This window comes from Leopardus geoffroyi, chromosome C2 (assembly GCF_018350155.1).
Source record: "Leopardus geoffroyi isolate Oge1 chromosome C2, O.geoffroyi_Oge1_pat1.0, whole genome shotgun sequence".
Lineage (NCBI taxonomy): Eukaryota > Metazoa > Chordata > Mammalia > Carnivora > Felidae > Leopardus > Leopardus geoffroyi.
Genome location: NC_059333.1, coordinates 133673908 through 133696447, shown reverse-complemented (window position 1 = coordinate 133696447; position 22540 = coordinate 133673908). Strand labels below are relative to the sequence as shown.

Genomic DNA, 22540 nt, shown 5'->3' with positions numbered 1-22540 from the left:
ATGGGTATAGTCCTAGAAAGACAGAAACTCCCAAATTGGACTCAAGAAGAAACAGGAAATCTGAACAGATCCTTAACAAGCAAATAAATTGAATTAGTAATTTCAAAACTTCCTAGAAAGAAAAGGATAGGTCCAGATGGCACAATGGGTGAATTCTACCAAACATTTAAAGAACACTAATCTTTCACAAACTCTTCCAAAGAACAGAAAAGAACACTTCCAAGTTCATTCTATAAGGCTAATATTACCCTGCTACCCAAATCAGACAAAGGTATATAACAAGAAAAGAAACTACAGATGAATATCCCTTGTGAATATGGACCCAAAAATCCCAGGAATACTAGGTTGGTTTAACATCTGAAAAACCCAGGTACCATCTTAATAGATGCAGAAAAGGAATTTGACAATATTCAAGAGACTTACATAATAGAAATATTCAACAAACTGGGAATAAATGGGAGCTTCCTCAATCTAATAAAGGACATCTACAAAATATCCAACATTTCACGTTGAAAAGCTGAAAGTTTCTCCTCTAAAAACAGAAACAAGACAAGGATGTTTGCTCTTACCACTTCTTTTCAACATTGTACTAGAGGTTCTAGCCAAGGCAATTAAGCAAGAAAATGAAATAAAGAAGCTACAGATGACATGATGTTGTATATAAAAAATCCTAAGGAACCTACTATAAAGGTATTATAATAAGCAACTTCAAATAATGTTGCAGGATACAAGACTAGCAAAAATCAATTGTAGCGGTGCCTGGGTGGCTCAGTCTGTTAAGCATCTGAATCTTAATTTCGGCTCAGGTCATGATCTCATAGTTCGTGAGATGGAGCCCTGCATCAGGCTCTGCGCTGACAACCTGGAGACTACTTGGGATTCTCTCTCTCTCTGCCCCTACCCTGTGCATGCTCTCTCTCTCAAAAATAAGCATTAAAAAAAAAAATCAACTGTATTTCCATACACTAGCAGTTAGCAATCTAAATGTGAAATTAAGAAAAATAATTCTGGGGCGCCTGGGGAGCTCATTTGGTTAAGTGTCCGACTTCGGCTCAGGTCATGATTTCATGGTTCGTGAGTTCAAGCCCCACATTGGGCTCTGTGCTGACAGCTCAGAGTCTGGAGCCTATTTCAGATTCTGTGTCTCCCTCTCTCTCTGTCCCTACCCCGCTCACGCTCTCTCTCTTTCTCAAAAATAAATAAACATTAAAAGTTTTTTTAAGAAAAATAATTCTATTTATAATAGCATAAAAAAGAATAAAACAACTGGGAATAAATTTAACAAAAAAAAGTGTAAGCATTGCACACCATTGCACTACAAAACATTATGGGGAAAATTCAAAGAATATATAAATATAAGAAGACATCTAACATTCATGGATTGGAAGACTCGATAATGTTAAGATGGCAATACTCTCCAAATTGATCTACAGATTCAGTGTGTGCAATACCTATCAAAAACCCCAGCTGGTTTCTTTGCAGAAATTGGCAAGTTAATCATAAAATTAATGTGGAAATTCAAGGAATCCAGAATCATCAAAACAATCTGGAAAAAGAAGTACAAATTTGGAGGACTCACAACTTCTGATTTCAAAATTTACTATTAAGCTACAGAAATGAAGATACTGTAGTACCGACATAAGGACAGGTACATAGATCAATGGTAAAGAATTGAAAGTCTAGAAGTGAACTCTTAAATATACGGTCAACTCACTTCTGACAAGAGATCAACACAATTCAATGGCAAAAGAATCATCTTTTAAATGACTGGTGCTGGAACAACTGGATATCCACATGTAAAGAGAATGAAGCTGGACCCCTACCTCACACCATATACAAAAATTAACTGAAAATGGGTCACAGGCTTAAAGGTAAGAGCAAAAATTATAAACTCTTAGAAGACTCACATAGGAATAACTCTTTGTGGCAATAGTTACTAAGATACGATACCAAACATTTTAAAGAAAAAATGATGAAACTAGACTGCAACAAAATTAAATACTTTGTGCTACAAATGATACTATCAAGTTAAAGGACAACACACAGAATGGGAGAAAATATTTTTAAATCATATGTCTGATAAGGGACTTTGACACAGAACACATAAAGAACTCTTAAAAATGGGCAAAGGATTGGTATAACATTTCTCCAAAGAAAATACATAAATGGCAAATAAGCACATAAAAAGATGCTCAGCATCATTAGTTATTAGGAAAATGCAAATCAAAATCACAAGAGCTATCACTTCACACTCACTAGGATCGATGGCTAATCAGAAAGACAAAAGTATTAGAGAGGATCCTGAGAACCTGGGACCCTTACACACTACTGGTGGGGACGTAAAATGGTGCAGCCACTTTGGAAAACACTTTGGCAGTGACTCAAAATGTCAGAGTTACCATATGACCAATAACTCCACTCTTAAATACCCACGAGAAATGAAAATATATGCCCAATCAAAAACACGCACATGAATATGCATGGCAGCATTACTGGTAATAGCCTAAGAGGGAAAACAATCTGAATTTTCGTCAATTGATGAATGTATAAACAAAATGAGGTACATCCACAAGAGAATGAAGCACTGAGACATGCCACAACATAGATGAACATTAAAATCGTGTTAAGAGAAAGAAGCCAGCCACCAAAAAGACCACCTATTGTATAATTCCATTGATATGAAATACCCAGACTGGCAAATCCATAAAGACAGAAAGTAGAGCAGTTAAGCAGGTGAGGACAGGGAGTGAATGATAAGCAGTATAGGGTTTCTTTTGGGGATGATGAGAATGTTGTAAAATTTTGTTCTGTTGATGGCTGCACAGTTCTGTGAATGTAGTACAAACCACTGAATTGTACACTTTAAAGAGTACTTTTTTTAAGTTTATTCATTTATCTTGAGAGAGAGAGAGAGAGAGAGCGAGAGCTAGCATGTGCACATGCAAGCGGCAGAAGGGCAGAAGGAGAGAAGAGACAGAATCCTAAGCAGGCTCCACACTGTCAACACCAAACCCAAAGTGGGGCTCGATCTCACAAACCGTGAGATCATGATCTGAGCCAACATCAAGAGTCGGACATTTAACCAACTGAACCACCCAGGCACCTCTGAATTGTATACTTTAAATGGGTGAATTTTATGATATGTAGAGTATATCCCAATAAGCCAGTTTTTTAAAAGTGTAAAAAAAAAAAAAGAGCAACAAAAAGTCTTTCACTGGCATTTGACAAATTAAAATGCTGATGTGACCTTCTAAGTTCCAAAAATCTTATGGTGTCTTTTCTTCTAACCATACTGCTATAGTCTAGAACTCTTCCAAGTTTTAAGCCTTAGATACTTCTATGCCGTAGAAAACCTTTTTTGGTGGGGCTTCTAGGCAATACAACAAAGCTAGTTACATACCAAGGAAAGAAAAATTTCTTAGAACCTGGAACCACAAAAAAATTCGCATCCCAATGTCTAGAAAACAAACATCTAATCTAGAAGTTTCTCAGCCCTCAAAGAGCCAAAGTATCATTATTCCCCCAGTTATTTTCCTACCAGTAGGCTTACATGAAAGGTACACTATGTTCTCTACTGATATGATCTATGACCTTAAAATATGTTCTCTTCTGATCTCTGGCCTTAAATATCCGGACATTTTTTATAATCTTTAAAAACCAGTTCTGGATTGGAAGTGCTCCAGAAAAAGTCCCTAGCCTATTTTTTTCTCTATTCACTTGATTCTTTCCCATCAATACTTTTATTTCCTCTTCATTTCAGGCAAGATATAAATCTAAAGATTGTAGTTAATATTTATTAATACAGTTGTTGCTTGCTTTCAGAGAAGAGGTTTAATAGTTATCTCCACAGCTTCCATGTTCAAAACAATAAGTAAATCAATGAGCTAGGTTTGCTGCTTCATCTCCTGAACTACAGCGCCCTCTGCTGCTCGATGTTGATCAGACCATTCTCTCAGGTGAATGACAGGGAATCCTCTAGTAACTTTGGAAACCAATCTTTTTAAAAAGGGACACCTTCATTAAATACTATAGAATTCAAATGACATAAAAACTTTATCTGAATGGATTTAAGAGAATATGCACAATACATTATTTCATAAAACACGCCCTTTCCAAGATTAGCATTCTTGAAGCCAAGAGTTGAGGCACCTACTCTATATGAGCGAGTATAGAAGAACTGGGAGAAAGAGCCTAATTCTTTATGTAGTGAAGCCACATGTCCATATCCAACTGTGACACACCAGGAAGCCCTGTCCTGCCCACAGATGCAGCCCCAGTGCCCTGCACATACCTGGCACGCAAACTGTGACCAAATGTCAATGCTTCACCATGAGGTCCTAAAACTCTTTAGTCCTCAGCTTGAGTACTTGGAGCCCCTCCCTCATCCCTTGTGCAAACACCACAGACAGCACCTGCTTACCATGTACAGGCACTGTGGCCAGTGTTGGATGTAAAGATGCAAGTATGTCTTGATTCCTGCCCTCAATAAACTCACCCTAATGGGAGGAAAATCAACAGATAAACATAATTACATGGGCTATGAGAAAATCTGCTTGGGAGAGAGAAAATGCTCGTCATTTAAGGCCAGTCTGGAAGTACCTGCACTTAGCATAGATTTCTTCTTAGCTCCAACATACGTGATCTTGTTTTTATCAGGAAAATACTAATAAAGCCACTATTTTATTTTTTAAAACTCTGTTTGGCGGGGGGGTGGGGGTGGGGGCACGTAATGGAAGTAGTAGTCAATTCTACCAGGGGTGGAGGGATTAATAAAGACTTCAGAGGAGTCTTAAAAGACACACAGCACTCACCAGACAAGCGTGGGCAAAGACACAGTCTGAACAATGACACCAAGGAATGGAGCACTTTCTATGTGTGGTCATGTAAGAGTCAGGGCTGCCAAACACTGCCATTTAGGTTCTATACTGTCTACAAGGCAGCAGCCCTGCTAGAGGGGTGGGGTGTAGTCCTATTTCTCTAACCTCACTCCTCTCATCTGTTTCTTCTTGGTGTCTGTGTCCTTCACTTAGTCACTTTCAAGCATGAAAACTTTTGTTACCTTATATGAAGTCACAGACACCTTTCTCTTTCCTAAAATGCTTTGGCCTTGCTTTCCCTTGGTCCTTGCAAGCCCAAGCGTGGAATGAGTACTGACTGTGGCAGGAGGGGCATCATCATAGTGGAGATGCACACTTACCTACTCCTACTTGGCCTGCTGCTCTATCGAACAACAGCAGGGAAACCAGCCAGGGAACAAAGAATTGGAATCTGTCCCCTGGGTCTCACCAACACAGATAGATAATCTAACTGACTGAGTGAAACACTGGCTATAACAAAAAGCAAAAACAAACTAATAAAGTTAAACATGAGGCATTGTATTAAACACCCGACATATCCCAAGACATAGGAATATTACTATTCCCTCTTTAAAGACATGGAAACTGAAGCCCAGAGAAAGAAGGAACTACCCACATCACAGAGCTAGAAAAGCCAGCATGTGAATCACGTGGTCTCCAGAGCAGTAGGCATGTGACGCTGAGATACAGCCTCCCTCAGAGGACAGACCCGGCCCACAGCAGTGAGTGCCACAAGGAACACTGACTCTGCCAACTTCAGGCAGTCACACGTGACACGGAGACCGTTGGTGGCACACTCCAGCCCCAAGAGAGAATCCCCATGTTTCTACCATCAGGAAGGAGGACTTTTGAGAAGGTCAAGAATGGGACTCACCTAGCTACTAGGCAGTAGATCTACTAGTGACAGAAGCCGAAAAGGTTTAGTCCTGCTCCAGTGAGCAATGGTTTTGAGGGAGTGCCCTCTTTTGGCCTTTCTCTGTAGATTGGATTACTTGAGTTCTTGGAACTGGTTTCCCAAAAGGAATTAGTCCCCTCTGGAAGGTTCAACCAGAACACAGTGTAGCACAGAAGAGCCTCAGAGGCTGATCTCTGGTCTATATTAAAGTGTCTACCTGGAGACCTGTGCCCAAAGCTCCAGAGCATTCATTTATTTATTTAAAGGCAGGTCTAGAGCGTCCCTGTTTGGCAGGCATCAGAGAAGGCCAGTGGTCAAGAATTCAGAGACGTGGGATCGATCGTGACCCAATCTCTGACCCCAAAGATAAGCCCAGGGGCAATCCTCTACCTTATCTCTAGCAGTACTCCACTCTGATAATCCTAACTTCACAGACTGCATGGCAGCCACGCCCACACTCCCTCTCTCCTAGATCCTTGCCCTCTTCCCCAAAATGCCACATGGAGGTTACTACCGAGCTGCTGATCTAAGAGAGCACAGAGCACATGCCATCCCAGCAACAGCACCGAAGACACAGGCATCGCCAACCTAAGCAAATGGCCCTTCTGTAACCAAGAAATAAAATATCCAAAGAAACTTACAACCTCCAGAACCATATAATAAGTCAGTAGTAAGGGAGAAATGTTTTATTTTATTTTTTAATTGTTTTTAATGTTTATTTTTGAGAGAGAGAGAGTGCTAGCCGGGGAGGGGCAGAGAGAGAGGGAGACACAGAATCCAAAGCAGCCTCCAGGGTCTGAGCTATCAGCCCAGAGCCTGACACGGGGCTCGAACTCACAAACTAGAAGATCATGACCTGGGCCGAAGTCAGACGCTCAACCGACTGAGCCACCCGGATGCCCCAAGGGAGCAATCTAAGGTTCAGATGATGGGAATGAGTGCTGATGGCCCCGTGACAGGGAAAGATCAATACTAAATAGTCGGAGATGACCACCCCTATGTCTGTCTTCTGAAACAGGAGTCTGTCTGGGCACATTCTAAAACCAATTCTGACATCAGTGAGATTACCAAATCCATTCATTGGTATGGGACATAGAACACCAAACTTGAAAGATTTTATCTTGAGGATCACAAGGGAATCCTATTTCTACACATATCACTAGGGAATGATGGTATTTTTCTTATCAGGTGACTACAGTTGCAAGTGCTAATACATGTGCAGGTACATCAAGGTCGCAACATTACAAACCAACGTACAGGCTTCTCTAATCGGGAGTCTTGGTGCAATTCAGTGTTGAAGACACAGAGACAATGCTGTGCGCAGGACCCAAACACTTCCACGGAAAGGGGAATGTGGAAAGACAGATCATCACAATTAAAGTCTCCACTTTTCAATGTAATAACTGCTTAACTATTTTTGAAGGGTAAAAATGTTGCCCGCCCCCCTAAAACAGCCCAAATGCATTTAATATGCATCACCGAACATGTGCTAAGATTGCAGTAAATTGCCTCACAAACGCAAATTATGGCAATCAGCATCTTGTTTTCTAGTTCTAAATTCAAAGGCAAACTATGAACACAAGACTGCTAACTCTTGCTATTAGCACACTTGCTATTATCACACATCCTCCTTCTAACAAAACCACATTTCCAGATGGACTGCCAAAATTAGTCAAGTGACTCCTAAGAAAGACTACCAAGATTGACATGCCAGAAATTCACTTAGAAATGAATGCTTTATTTAAATAAAGGAAACATACACCCAAACACACCTTTCCTAAGGAAATACAAGTTGCTTTATTTACAACTCAACTTGAATTGCAACTCAGGGAGGCCATTCACAGGAACGGTGGGACAGCTGGGCTGTCCACCCTGTCTGTATTCTGACTGGTCCTTGGTGTCAAATCGGACAGAATCAGGAGTGTGATGCAGGCTGGGCCTGGTTGGGGGATCCTGGTAATAAATTCAGCAAAATACTTAAACTCAACTCAGACAAGTGATACGGGAATTCAGTAAAGAAGGTGGTCAGCTCTGTGACATAACTGGGTATTCTCCTTTTCAGACTGCTGTGTTTACTCTGTATTTGACACAAAGGCTAATTTTTTAAAATGTATCAATCTCCAGCAACAAATAACTCAAGCAGATTAGATTATTCCAGTGCATTCTATTATAGCGACCATTCCTGAAGAGCATAATTATCAGAGATGTCAGGTCCCTGGCTCAGAACTAACTGCTTTGTTTCAATCTACAAAACTCAAGGCAGCAATTTTCATACATGACTGAGAAGGTCAAGGGCTCAAAACCAAGGTGAGCTCCGAGGCAAGGAAATGAATCAGATTCTCTCTCCATGCCAAAAGGAGGCTCCCCTTGAACGGGGATGGTCTAGAATTCCTACTCCTCAGGAGAAACAGCCAGCCAATGTAGTCCTTTCCAGAAGAAAAACTAAGCCCTGCTATTTGATGGCAACTCCTTGAACACAAAACACCAAGGAAAGAGAGAAGCCACTTACCACTGGCCAGCTTTAAAAGAAAATTCTTTATCAGCAACAAGCAGGTGGAGCCTTTTCACTGATGGCGACTCAGCAGCAGCCCCACAAACCTTAGCGGCCGACACGACCTAGAGACAAAAGATGAACTGTGGCTGAGGTTAGTGCGTACACACGTGAGGAACAAACTATGGCTTTCTGGTAACTAAGGTTTCTTGAAATCTACAAAGATGTGGTTTTTGTAAACTGCAAAACAAGGGAAAGAGCACTTTGCTTTAAAATGCTGCCTACCACCAGGTCAACAAATTTTAGTTATCTTATTTTTGAGAGACTTGCATTCAAACTATTCAAATTTTATACTGCATATAAAAATCAGCTCTCTTTTTTAAAGTTTATTATTTTGAGACAGAGAGAGGACACAGTGGGGGAGGAGCAGAGAGAGAGGGGGAGAGAGAGAGAATCCCAAGCAGGTTCCACACTCCAAGCTGAGCCTGACACAGGGCTCGATCTCACAACCCTGAGATCATGACCTGAGCCGAAATCAAGAGGTGGGAGCTTGACCGACTGAGCCACCCAGGGGCCCCACAAATTCAGCAGAATACGGATCTCGCGGTCCGTGGGTTCGAGCCCCGCGTCGGGCTCTGTGCTGACAGCTCAGAGCCTGGAGCCTGTTTCAGATTCTGTGTCTCCCTCTTTCTCTCACCCTCCCCTGTTCATGCTCTCTCTCTCTCTCTGTCTCAAAAATAAATAAATGTTAAAAAAATTTTTTTTAAATGTTTATTTTTGAGAGAGAGTGGGGGAGAGGCAAAGAGAGAGGGAGACAGAGGATCCAAAGCAGGCTCCGCGCTAATAACACAGAGGCCAATGCAGGGCTTGAACCTGCAAACTGCGAGATCATGACCTGAACTGAAGTCAGGTGCTTAACCGAGCCACCCACACATTTCAAAATCATCTCTTAAAGGGGCTGTTTAACAAGTGTTTACTTGTTGAGTGTCTAGTATATTCCATGCACCAGGCTGGATAATCTGGAAAGAGCTTGGGGAACTGGAACCCTGTGAACCATCTGCCTGGTGTCTAAATTCTCGGTCAGACAACATACACAAAGTGAAACCCACTGTCAGCTACGGGCCTATGTTTGTTCTGAGCCTGTAAGAAGTCCATGACAAGCTAATTTCAGAAATTACAAGCACTTAGCAACTTATTTTTAGCAATTTCACAGAGTCTGTTGAATCTAATAATAGACAACAAATTGGGTTTGTATTCCCTATGATTTGTAATTTATTTTTTCTAATTCACTGTTGATATTTGCCAAAATATAAACAGTCCACAGCCTTAGAACAATATCAAAAATAGCTCCTCGCTACAGAGAGTTTGAGAAGCACTATCCTAAACAACATATCTGGTTTCTAGAAAACTGTAAGGTCTGAGCCAGGCACTCCTCAGTGTCATCCACACCTCAGCAGCTCTCGAGTTCAAAAATGCCTCTGCTTCCTTCATTCTTTGTTTCTTCCACCTTTGGGTTTTTCTTCCTCCTGAAATCTGAGACATCTTCACATGACATCTTCAGAACATCTTGTCACAAAAAAGACAACATGACTCTTTCCTCAACCTCCTACTGCCATTCAACTCCACTTCTAGAAGCAAATCAAAGCAGTAGCAGGTGACCAAAATACAGTCATTCTCCTTGGATGGTGTTAGTTTCACGGCTCCACTAAAGGGTGCCTTGGAAAGCTGTCAAGGTCAATCAATGAACCTCACACCCTAACACTGCTCCCCCTCAACCCCTTTCTCCCATAGGACTAGGTTTAATCAAATTACCAGTGGGAAGCAATTCTTAAAAACCCACCGCAAAATTCTCCAGATGGATGGTGGTCTCCCTCACCGACTCAAAATATCTCTGAAAATGTCTTATCTTTCTCCTGCTCCCATAAAATCTCTTGCCTCTGTTCCTCTGGATTTTTGCCAGTCCTCCTTCTCCCCGCCCTGAGAGCAAGTAGGTCAGTTTCCACACTGACCATCTCCCCGAGTTTCTGATCCTAGTCTTGCCCATCCTCTCCGAACCAGTGCTCCCCCACTCCCACCAGCCCCTTCCTTCAGGGCCACAGTTCCTCTCTCTAGACCTCCTGTTCATCAGGCAGGACACCTAACGCCATCTGCCTTCCAAAATAAAAGGAAGCAGCCTAGTGTGGCTGCTAACAGCACATGCTCTGTAACCACACTGCCGGGTATATAATCCCGGCCCCAGCACGCACTTACCAACCGTGTGACCCTGCGCACATTACCCAGCCCCTCTTGGTTATAAAATAAGGTCAACAACACCTGTACCTCAGAGCTGCTGGTGATTAAATGAGATCATACGTGCAAAGCACTTATAATGCTGCTGGTTCATAATAAGTACTCATTAAGTGTCTGTTACAACGTATCTCACGGCATTCATTATAATTAGCTTACTAGTATTTATTTATTACATTATACATTACATTTTATTCTCTTATTGTTATATATGCCACCATACCAGTGCTTTCCACGTAGGACCTTGCAGAATGAGCACTGCACACCCCCAGGGGGCCTATTCTCATAGAGGACGAGAAGAACCTGTGAAGTACAGTGGCCTTTGTACCCATCCTAGCTATTTGCTAGAACAAACTTAAAAAGCCATAGTGGGGGCACTTGGGTGGCTAAGTCAGTTAAGCATCCGACTCTTGATTTCAGAGTGGGTCATGATCTCATGGTTTGTGGGTTCAGGCCCCACAGCTCGCTGTCTCTCTCTCTCTCTCTCTCAGAATAAATAAGCTTTAAAAAAGCCATATTGTCTTCAAGCAACTTTAGAAATTTGGCCTTTAATCTCTGCCTCTGATACTTCCTTATCTGACAGAATCTTCTGAGACACTCGGTAAACACAGGTAACTCAGCTTCTGTTCTCTAGCAACAGCTTCTAATGATGTCTGCCTGAACAAATGAACTCAAATGTCCAGGCTCAGTTCTTGCCCTCTCTGAGCTCTATGATTTTGACACTTTTTAAATTTTTTTTTTTAATGTGCTACTTATTTTTGAGAGAGAGAGAGAGACAGAGTATGAGTGGGGGAGGGACAGAGAGAGAGGGAGACACAGAGTGTGAGGCAGGCTCCAGCCTCAGAGCTGTCAGCAGAAAGCCCGATGCGGGGCTCAAACTGGTGAACCACGAGATCATGACCTGAGCCACCCAGATGCCCCTGATTTTGATACTTTTTACTTCCCTTCCATCCTGAAACATTCTTCTGCCTGGGATAGCTGACATTGAACTCTTCTACAGGGTCCCCTCCTGCCTCTCCAACCCGGGCCTTGCTCCTTTACCTTTCTTCCTTGCCCTTCCCCACTGGGCACTCTGTCTAAACTGCCTCACTCCCACCCCCTCTCCTATCTCTCGGCCAAGGCTGTCAGGCATTCCCAAAGCTACTAACCCCCACCCCAACTCCTCATTACTTTGCTGGCAATCAGGCCCACATCTACACTCCCCTGTGAGTAATAGCAGCCAATGTCTGAGGGGCATTTATCTCAGATGTATTCCAGGTACAGGCTTAGATGTCTCATGTACACCAATTCATTCAGTCAATATGAATAATCATATTATATCCCAACAGATGGTGTTCTTACCCTCTATTCTGTACATAAGGAAACAGAAAGGTGTAGCAGCTTGCTCAGGATCAGTCAGGAGTGGCCGAGTCTGGCTTCAAACCTAGCTGTGCTTGGCCCTTCATCACTTGTTAGTCCCATCCCAAGGGTAAACTCACTTATGTGTCCAACTAAATCTACAATATTCATCCCTTCTACAGGCATTTCTTGAGCATGTGCTGCCTGGCACTGAAGAGGCAGATGGAGAAAGAGGCTTCTGCCCTCAGGGCACCCTACAGAATGGCTGCTTTCCATCATCAGGATTTCTAGTCAGGGCTCATCTTGGATGCAAGACAGTCAAATCCATTTTCAACTGGTACACACATATGCGCGCGCACACACACACATACACACACACACACAGAATCTATGAGTCTCTTCTAGGCGTTCTGTCCCTACCATGAACAAGTTCCATGAATTCAGCTCATGTCTTTTCCTCCCTGTGCTCACCCACCAGCATCCTCAGCCAAGAATTTCTTCTCACGTGAACTGCTGCCTTAGACTCCTTCCTGTCTCTCTCAAAGCAGCCAACAGGTAAATACTGCTAATATTCTGACCTCACCAAGTTATTCTCCATCTCAAAAACCTTCAGGGGCTAATACTCAACTCAAAAAAAAAAAAAAAAATGCTAAAAGGCCTTTGTAGCTTAAGCCCTCCTCTATCCCTATGCTAGTGTTTACCAGCCAAACTGGATAATTTGCTGGTCCCCAAAGGTGCCTGACATTTGCCTGCCTCCCCAAAGCCTGCCTGAGTCATTGGGCAGGCACCTCTCAGCTCTGTCAACCTCCTGCCCACCTTTCCAGGCCCTGCTCAAAGCCTAACCCCTGTCTGAGGTTTTCCTGCTTTTCCCCAGCCTCTCTACTCTACCAATAAAATGTTTCCATCTTCTTATCACACTTTGCACATACTGATGTAACTGTAAGAATTCATGAACACATCTCTTCCATCACACAAGACCACAAGCCTCCTGAGGTCAGGTGTAGGGTAGAATCTATACCTGATACTCCCTAGATCAAGCACAGGGCCCAACACACAGTAAGACTCAGCAACTATTTGCAAAATACATGAAAACTCTAACTTAAAGTCACTTAAAATTGGTTTCCTGAACAAAAACTAGTAGAAGTTCAGGGGCCTTTTGTTGTTTAAAAAGAAAAGGGATGAAGGAGGCAGGGGTAACCACTATAGAAAATCGAGATTCATGTTTAAAACTGTGAGAGAAGTAAGGGAAGACAGGGATTTCTTCACTAGAACAAGGAATCTTCCTTTGTTTGCCACACAATTTTAAATATCTTATTACAAAAACAACTATTAGGAATCACCACAGGACTCCCCATTACAGTATTATGCTCATTTTTTTTTTTCAGATTTACCGAAAAAATGTTTATTTTATAAACATTATTTTCTTTTAATATTATAATCTGTAAAAACATAGCCAAGAGCTAGATTCTTTCCTTTTAACTGGCATCTATCAGATTCACTGATAAAACTAGACATATATAAGCTTGAAACACACCCTAAACAGTCACCTGGTGGCAGGGAAACCAACATTCATAATCAAGGGCGGAGGCAGGGGGGTGTGTACAGAATTTCAGCTGCAAGGTGAGCATGCCTCACAGTCAAATGCTAGAATGTACAAAATGAAATCACCACTAACTTGCTAATGTTCAAATATAAAATTCAGTGAAGAAAGGAAAGAAGTTATACTTTCTACTGAAAGGTCCTGTTTTCATGTAGATAGTCTCTATGACCAAAAATGTTCCCAGATGCTTTATGTCTGTTGCAATTAATACAAACAGTAATACACCTGTTGCTATAAGTCCTAATAATCTGGGCAAAACTGCTGTATCTGGTCACGCAAAATACGTTGCACGATTCGTGAGTTTTTAAAGATGTGCCTTCCTATTAACACTTTATTTTATTCAACTAATGCGAATCCACATACTTTATAAAGATTTCTAGTAATGCAGATTAAAAACATTAGCACTATCCTTTTGAAAGCCACATCTTTATTTTACTCTGAAGCTAGTTTCATATAATTAAGGACTATAATCATGGCCTGTGTTATATACCGCTTTCTCTACTTTTATGAATAAGCAAAACATGATGGGGAAACTATATGTTTTAACATTTGTACTTGTTCTCATGCTTAATGGATCAAAAGGTTTCACAACTAACGGCTCAACTAGCCATGTCCTAAGTTAAAACACATGGCAGGAAATGAAGTTTTCCATAAAATAATATTTAGACTCTTCTACTGTTCAATAAAATAACAATGCATTTGCCAACTTTTACTAGCACACATTTTTAATGGTTTGACGGGGTCAGCATCTAAAAGGAAATTCCATCATACTGATTTTAAAAACTGGTTTTATGTAGGATATTTTAATGTTATTGCTGCTGCAAAAGTCTCTGCGCAGGAAATAGGTCTTTCTGTGGGAAACCTGACTGGCTTCCTCTGTTTACTCCCATTCATTCGTTTGCTGGCTTAAAAATTTAGACAAAGCCAGGATTAGAGATAACTTTAAACAAAAATACAGTTAGGGCATAGAGAATTTCAGAGTCAAAGGAAAATTCAGTCATTATTCAAAATAGAACATCATTTTGGGGTGTCTGGATGGCTCGGTTGGCTAAGCGTCTGACTCTTGATTTCAGCTCAGGTCATGATCTCACAGGTTCATGAGACTGAGCCCCATGTCAGACCTTGTCCTGACAGCATGCAGCCTGCTTGGGATTCTCTCTTTCTCTTTCTCAAAATAAATAAACATGAAAAAAATAGTGCATCACTTCACACATGAGGAGATCAAGGTCCAGAGATATTACTTAAATTGTGGCAGAAAACCAATCTGATGAATAGGAATCTAACTAGAAGAAAGCGGTTTTACTGAAGTGATTTGCTGAAAAGGAAAGATCACAAATTTCTGTCAAGTGACAACTTCTGTCAACACCAGGTCCTGGCATGACAAATGGACTCTCCTTGCTCCCACCAAAGGCTACCCTGTCCACTTGGGCTGAGTTTCCTCTCTGCCTTCTCCAGCATACATCACCCCCTTTGGCCCTCTCTGTTAGACACACGCGAGCACTCGAATCTTCCACCTCACGTCAGCTGCAAACACCTGTGTGTAACTTACCATCTGCCAGGCACTTCACATACACTCATTCATTCTTCACAACAACCCTAGTAAGCAGGTATTATCATCATCATTCCCATTTTACATATGAGAAAACTGAGGTCCCAGGGCTCGTAAGTGGCAAAACAGAGATTCAAATCCAGACACCTGGCCACTGTGCTTTGCTGCTTCTCAAAATATAAACAAAACAATCCTCTCCCTTAATCCAACTGTCTCGTCATTGATCTGTTCCCATTCACATAAAACATTTTCAAAAATTATATGTGGCCCTGGCTCCAATTTCTTATCTCCCATTCTCTCTTCAGCACAGTCTAGTCAGGCTTTCACTCTCAGCAATGTATTACCAGTCATTCTGGTCACCAACCATCCATTTTGCTAAATCCGGTGACGTCTCAGCAGAGTTCAGCACAGTTGGCCACTCCGCCTTTGAAACACTTTCTCCTGGGTTCACCAACACCCTGCTGATTTCCCTCAGGCCTCGCTGGCCCTTTCCTCTTCTGCTTCACCTCTAAATGTTGACACACCCCAGGGCTGAGTTCCAGGCCTTCTTCCCCCACTCTCTACATGGTTTACAACCTATTAATTCCAGCAGTGAACTCCAAACTCACATACCCAACTGCTGATTTCAATTTCCATTTCAAACAACACATCCAACACGAAACTCTTTTATCTCCCCAAGTTTCTTCCTTTGTATTATTATGGAAAACTTAAACATATACAAAACTAATAGAAATAGTATAATGAATCTCCATTATAAACATGACCCACATTCAACAGTTGATAGGTGATAAAACTCAAGGCTAATCTTGTCTTATCTGTAACTCTACCCACATTCCACCCTCCCACCTCAGATTATTCCAAAATCAAGCACTTTATTTCCCTCCCTTGTTCTTCTCCATCATTATCTACCTGGATTATTCAAATCCCAGAGCTAGATATCTCTTGGTTTCTTCTCCTCTTACTAACTGCACCCAGCCCCCAACGCAAATCTGTGAATGCCATCAGCCCTACCCCTGTTAGATCCGCCCACTGTTCTCCATCCCTACCACCCTACTCTAAGCCACCATCACCCCTCCTGGGACTGTGTCAATAGCTTCCAACTGGTGTCAAACCACAACAAAAGCCCAGTGTCCTACCAAGCAAATAGATGGCCCATTTAAAATGTAAATCATATGTCATTTCCCTGCTTAAAACCTTCCATCCCCCCCCCCCCCCAACCCCTGGCATCTGAGTGGCTGTCAGCTGAACATCTGACTCTTCATTTCTGCTCAGGTCATGATCCCAGGGTCCTGGGATCAAGCCCCAAGTTGGGCTCCACACTGAGCGTAGTGCCTGCTTAAGATTCTCTCTCTCCCTCTGCCTCTCTCCCCGACTTGTACTCTCTCTCTCCCTCTAAAATAAATAAAATAAAATTTCCATCCCCTTTAGAATAAAATCCCAACTCCCTGCACAAGGCCATAATAGTTTATACAACCTGGGCCCTGCCTACCTCTCATCCTACTACCTTCCTCTGAGCATCTCAAGCTAGTCCTGCCTCAAGGCCTTGGCTCTTGTCTGTTCCTCTGCCAGAGATGCTGTGCACATGGCTGGCTCTTTTCCTCTTGTCTTGGTTCCAATGTTACACACCAATTTAAAACAGCACCCCCGTCCCCAGCCATTCTTGCCTCCCATGACACAATTACCGTTTTATTACTTTAAGGATATATCACATCCGACATTCTCTGGCTTATCTGCACCAGAATGAAGCTCCACAGACAGCAGGGGCTTTACCTGCTTCATGCACTGTTGTATTTCCTGCCCCTAGAACAGGGCTGGGCACACAGCAGGCACTCAAAACATGTCTGCCGGACCTAAAATAAAATCTATTTCAGCAGATTGGATAATAATAATGGCATAATGGAATAACGGAAATAATGGCGAGTAATGGAAAAGAGCCTTGCCTTTTAGATGACTTAATTTATTGAGCAGAAGTGTGTCAGTGAAGAACACTGACACTGTACATTTTAGACATTAACCAGTTCTAGGCATCGCTAAAAAGTAGCAATACAGGCAGTGCCTACAGTACACACTGCATCACCACTTCATCTCTTGAGGTGGGGTTTGTCACCGTCCCAACTTTACAAAGTGACCCATCCAAGGCAGTGCAGGTAATCGACCACAGAGGTGGGATTCACACTTGTTTGCTCTACTCAACAAATGTGTAGTGAGTGCCTATTCCATCAGCGCTGTGCTGGATACTGTGGCTCCAACACTGCTAAGCTGGGCCTTCCTCCAAGGAGCCTCTGTCTTTGCAGGCTTCCACTCATAGAGTGAGTTGTGCACCCTGACGAGCCACAGACCTACTGCCAGGGCCATCCGACTATAGCTCCCTGGGAGTTTCACCAAAAGACTAGAGCCCAGGTCCCCTATAAGCCACACAGCTACCTCTCAGTGGCGGATGCCTGAGGTTTCTCCCCACCATGCTCTGCCGTCAGAACTGACAGCGTGGTAGGGCTGGAATGCCAACTACTGCTCATCCTAGGCTGGATAATCTGTACGAGAGTCTCTATCAGACTCTGACAAGCACAGCAAATCAGGTGCCCAACGGTTAGAAACACTGCATATTAAAGAGATGCCTACTCCCATGCCCCCACGTTGAAGAAGGCCATTCCAGCAGACGCTCTTCCCAAAATGTGTAGCTGATGACTAGCAGAGAATTGGAAGGGTTAAACTCAGGACACAGTCCAGATCTCCAGCTAAGCAGCCCATCGCACCCAAACCCAACCCTCAGCAAAATCACAAGTTGAGCAGACTATCAACGCTCAGTAATCAACACAGGGACCATAGGACCCCCAAAGGTCTCTGTGCCAGGAGCCCAGCCATTTGACTTTATTAACTAACCACTGTGTCAGCCCCAATCTCTCCTTTCTTATATCCAGTAACACTTAAGTTTTAATTTGGAACAGAGATGAGGAGATGTGAAATTTATCTTCCATTGTGTGGCTCAATCAAACTTTGTCTGAACCAAGTGCCACATTTTTTTGCTGTAGTAGAAAGAAAAAACAGTTTGATTATCAAAGGTCTGAGTTCAGAGACTGAGTCCTTCATTTACTTAAGCCAGTCCTTTAAATGTAGGCCTACAATGTCATTTTCATCCAAAACAGGGCAGTTGTGAGAGTCAAACAGGATGCTGGCCCAGGCAAATCAAGAATCAGGGTCATCACATCGAAGTCTCTGAAGCCTTAATTTCCTCACCTGTGCAGGTGATGGGGGCAAGGATCCCTTCACCTCCCTCCCGGGGTGGTTGGTGAGAATCAAGCAGCAACCTGATATAATCGAGTGCTTTGTCAACAAAAGGGTAATGACACACATAAGCATTTTTGGATAAGGCTTACACTTCTAAAAGAAGCAAAACTAGTACAATTATAAAAGGATTCATGGTTTTTCCACAATCAATTAGGTGCATAGAATCAGTCTCTTCTGAGCACAGTCCCACTAAGAATCTGAGGTGAAGGCCTTTATGTATCGTGCTCAGGGCCGCAACCCCAAAACCTAGTCTAGTGTCTTGCATATTACCAAATAAGTGCATAAGAATTCGTGATTTTAAAAATTCTTTCCTTACCAAACTCTCCCATCAAATTGATAGACAGAGTCCCTCTTGCTCAGTGAGCCAGCCTTCTAGAGGCCAAGCATGGAGTGACCCCTCCAGTGAAATCTTAGTCGCGCCTCCACAATCCTTACTGCATTACAAAATCTTACTCTTATCTCCTTGACATTTCCAAGGTTACCCAGGCTGCTTATTCTTTGATCCTTAAGAAAAAACTGTGCACTTGAACACAAACAGTCAAATGTCATCTAATTCAGACCTCAGCTTCCTGCATCAGCATGACCTCAGGCTGGTTACATTTACAGCCTTAGATAAGAAGTATTAACATCATAATATGGTCATTCAATAAGTTCTTCCGGCGGGAACTCAAGGCCCAACAAGGAAAAAACATTTCTGGGTGGGTGAGTGCTCCATTCTTTACCCACTCCAGGAGGGGCAGCAGGGTCCTTTGGCCCAGGAGTCAGAGACGGGGCTCAATTCCCCTCTGGTCCAGGGAGCCGCCCCTAGCGTATCTCCTAGGCTCCACTTCCTCTTTCATCAAATGCAGATGCTATCCTCTTCTGAGACTACTTCACAGACTTGAAGTGAAGAGCAAGTGGCATGCTGGGAGCTCTTTCTATAAAATGTACTTGCAGTACAAATTAAAGGCAAAAGTGGTATGAGAAGGTGGTCCCGTTCCATTTTGACCCAGCCTGAGGTACTGTTCATTCTGGCAAGTCCAAGGTCAGGCTCCTACTTCTACCGCTAGGAGCCATCCTCTGGAGGGATCGGCGTGAGCCCTTGCTGACCGTATACCCACTGAAGTTGTACCTCAGCCACCATCTAGCTTTATCCAGCTCCTCCCAGCTCCTCCATTCTGTTCAGGAGAGGAAAGGAAATCAGAAACAGACAAACAAAAAAAGAGCTGCAACTGGAAAGTTCTTCTGTCAAGGTAATACCATGGTTGCAATGACCCCTGTCATTTTCTGACTTCTGGGCATTAAAATTCTTAACTTTGCAATCATTCTATTAGAGCTTACATTAACTTTCTGTGTGGTTTTCTTAAACTTCACTCAAAATAACCCCTGACAGTCTCAATAACTTTGTCCTGTAAAATTCTGAAATGCTACTCTACTTCAGGGATTGGCAAACTATGATCCACAGGCCAAATTTGGGTATTTTGGTAAATACTGTTTTATTGGAATACAGCCACTCAGATTTGTTTATATGTCGTATATGGCTATTTCATACAACAAAGGCAGAGTTTTGTAGTGGTAACTAAGACAACATTGCCCATGAAGCCTAAAATACTATCTGGCCCTTTACACATAAAGTATACCAAGCCACGTTCTAATTCTACCTGCCTCAAAATACAACAGAAAAGAGTGTAGTCCAAGCGTGTTAAATAAACTACTTTTTCTTCAAAACTGGCAAGATCTCACTTAAAAAAAAAAAATTAATGTTTTATTTATTTTGGGCAGAGCACAAACGAGGGTGGGGCAGAGAGAGAGGGGGACAGAGGAGCCAATGCGGGCTCTGCACTGACAGCAGCAAGCCCGACATGGGGCTCAAACTCACAAACTGCAAGATCATGACCAGAGCCGAAGTCAGACGCTCAACCAACTGAGCCACCCAGGTGCCTCCAAGATTTCGCTTTTTTTTTTTTTTTTTTAACATTTATTTATTTTTGAGACAGAGAGAGACAGAGCATGAACGGGGGAGGGGCAGAGAGAGAGGGAGACACAGAATCGGAAGCAGGCTCCAGGCTCTGGGCCATCAGCCCAGAGCCCGACGCAGGGCTCAAACCCACGGACCGTGAGATCGTGACCTGAGCTGAAGTTGGACGCTCAACCGACTGAGCCACCCAGGCGCCCCTAGATTTCGCTTTTTAAACAGAAATCCTAACAAATCACACGTTTACAAAATGAGCATTTTTGTGTGTTGAGTGAGCCAAAAAGAAAAAAGTATTTTCATATTTATCATCAGTGGGAAAAGTTCATTTTTACAGATCCATAAATCTATCATGCTGAACTAATTTTACACGGATTTTTCAAAAAAAACACATCAGCCTAAAGCTGAATCCACAAACATACTACATACACTTGGTCCCAAAGCAATTTTCTTTAGAACTAGCTTGAAAAGCAGGGCCTAAACAATTGTCTTTTAAAGTGTATCCTACTATTTTATAGGAAATTTTATTGTCCGGAGGGCCTGGGAGGCTCAGTTGGTTAAGCATCCGAGTTCAGCTCAAGTCATGATCTCATGGTTCCTGAGTTCGAGCCCTGCATCGGCCCTGTGCCGACAGCTTGGAGCCTGGAGCCTGCTTTGGATTCTGTGTCTTCCTCTCCCTCTGCCCCTCCCCTGCTCATGCTCTATCTCCTCTCTCATTCTCTCTCTCTCTTCTCTCTCAAAAATAAATAAAGATTAAAAAAATTTTTTTTATTGATCCTCTTTGAGCTATTCAGTTTTATATTTAACTGGACAGCATGACAATATTCAAAACAACTTTGTAAATAACAGATGAATTTATTATTTAAAAATACCTAGTTTTGGGGCGCCTGGGTGGCGCAGTCGGTTAAGCGTCCGACTTCAGCCAGGTCACAATCTCGCGGTCCGGGAGTTCGAGCCCCGCGTCAGGCTCTGGGCTGATGGCTCAGAGCCTGGAGCCTGTTTCCGATTCTGTGTCTCCCTCTCTCTCTGCCCCTCCCCCGTTCATGCTCTGTCTCTCTCTGTCCCAAAAATAAATAAACGTTGAAAAAAAAAATTTTTTTTAAATACCTAGTTTTTCCAGATGCATGGGATTTCACAAAGCATAAATATGTAAATATTTCATTGTAAAATACCATACATTGTTTTTTATAAGTGTTTTGGCAGTCTAATAAGTAATTAACAATTGTTCTCTTAGGGTTATAGAACATTTTGGTGTTTGTTAAATGGGTTTTTGGGGAGAGCACCTTCCTTTTCTTCAGATTGTTACGTTCTCATAAATATAAGAAATGATTAGATTTTATACTTACAACAAACAAAAATACCCCAGGATGATTTTTATCTTTAGAGAGAAGGAAGACATGAGAAGGAAACTGTCATTTTAAATCACAGATATATTCGTAGAGGATTCTCATATTGCCAAGTAATTGTTACTTTGCTATGCTATATAAATCCACTCTTTGCAAATTTATATGTGTATATGCATATACATACATATTATAAATGTTAATATACGTGTGCACATGTTAAATTAGTTTTAGGAGTGTAAATCTGATAGTGCTCTTTTTTTTTTCTCCTTTTATTAGCTTATTGCTTTGCATTTTATCTTTTTGAAAATTATGGAAATATTCGAGTCTAAACTTAAATATTTCTAGAATCCCGCTTCATGTTATATCTATGGGTATGTTATTATTTTTTTTATTTTTCTAATGTTTATTTATTTTTGAGAGAGACAGAGAGAGAGACAGAACGCCAGCAGGGGAGGGGCAGAGAGAGAGGGAGACACAGAATCCAAAACAGGCTGCAGGCTCTAAGCTGTCAGCACTGAGCCTGATATGGGGCTCAAAAGTCACAAACTGCGAGATCATGACCTGAGCCAAAGTCGGACACTTAACGGACTGAATCACCCAGGCACCCCCTAAGTGCATGTTATTTTTAATATAAAATGAGTAACTCCAAAACAAAAGTATCCTACTATTAATACCAAAAATGTAAATTCCTACAACAATGCAATTTCTGACCATGTTGTTTTTTTTTAATGTTTTATTTATTTTTAAGACAGAGAGAGACAGACCATGAGTGGGAATGGGGCAGAGAGAGAGGGAGACACAGAATCTGAAGCAGGCTCCAGGCTCTGAGCTGTCAGCACAGAGCCCACTGCGGGGCTCGAACTCACGAACCGTGAGATCCTGACCCGAGCGGAAGTCAGACACTCAACTGACTGAGCCACCCGGGCGCCCCTCTGACAATGTT

The 22540-nt window shown here is 42.3% G+C and overlaps 1 protein-coding gene and 1 long non-coding RNA gene across 6 annotated transcripts in view; both read right to left on the bottom strand.

Annotated features, from left to right (window-relative positions):
• The window catches only part of OXNAD1 (oxidoreductase NAD binding domain containing 1), a 40481-nt gene that overhangs the window by 9122 nt on the left and 8819 nt on the right, over positions 1-22540 (bottom strand). For 4 of the 5 annotated variants that reach the window (XM_045503706.1, XM_045503708.1, XM_045503709.1 and 1 more), the window contains one exon: positions 8261-8367. The exons of the other annotated variant lie outside the window; for it this stretch is intronic. In XM_045503706.1, the coding sequence (XP_045359662.1) occupies positions 8261-8367 (107 nt within the window). The remainder of the gene's footprint in view (positions 1-8260; positions 8368-22540) is intronic. 5 annotated transcript variants of the gene reach the window in all.
• On the bottom strand, positions 21087-22077 carry LOC123611603. Its single transcript, XR_006718755.1, has 2 exons — positions 21359-22077; positions 21087-21123 (listed from the first exon to the last, which is right to left on the bottom strand). It is a non-coding gene; the product is annotated as an uncharacterized LOC123611603 (long non-coding RNA).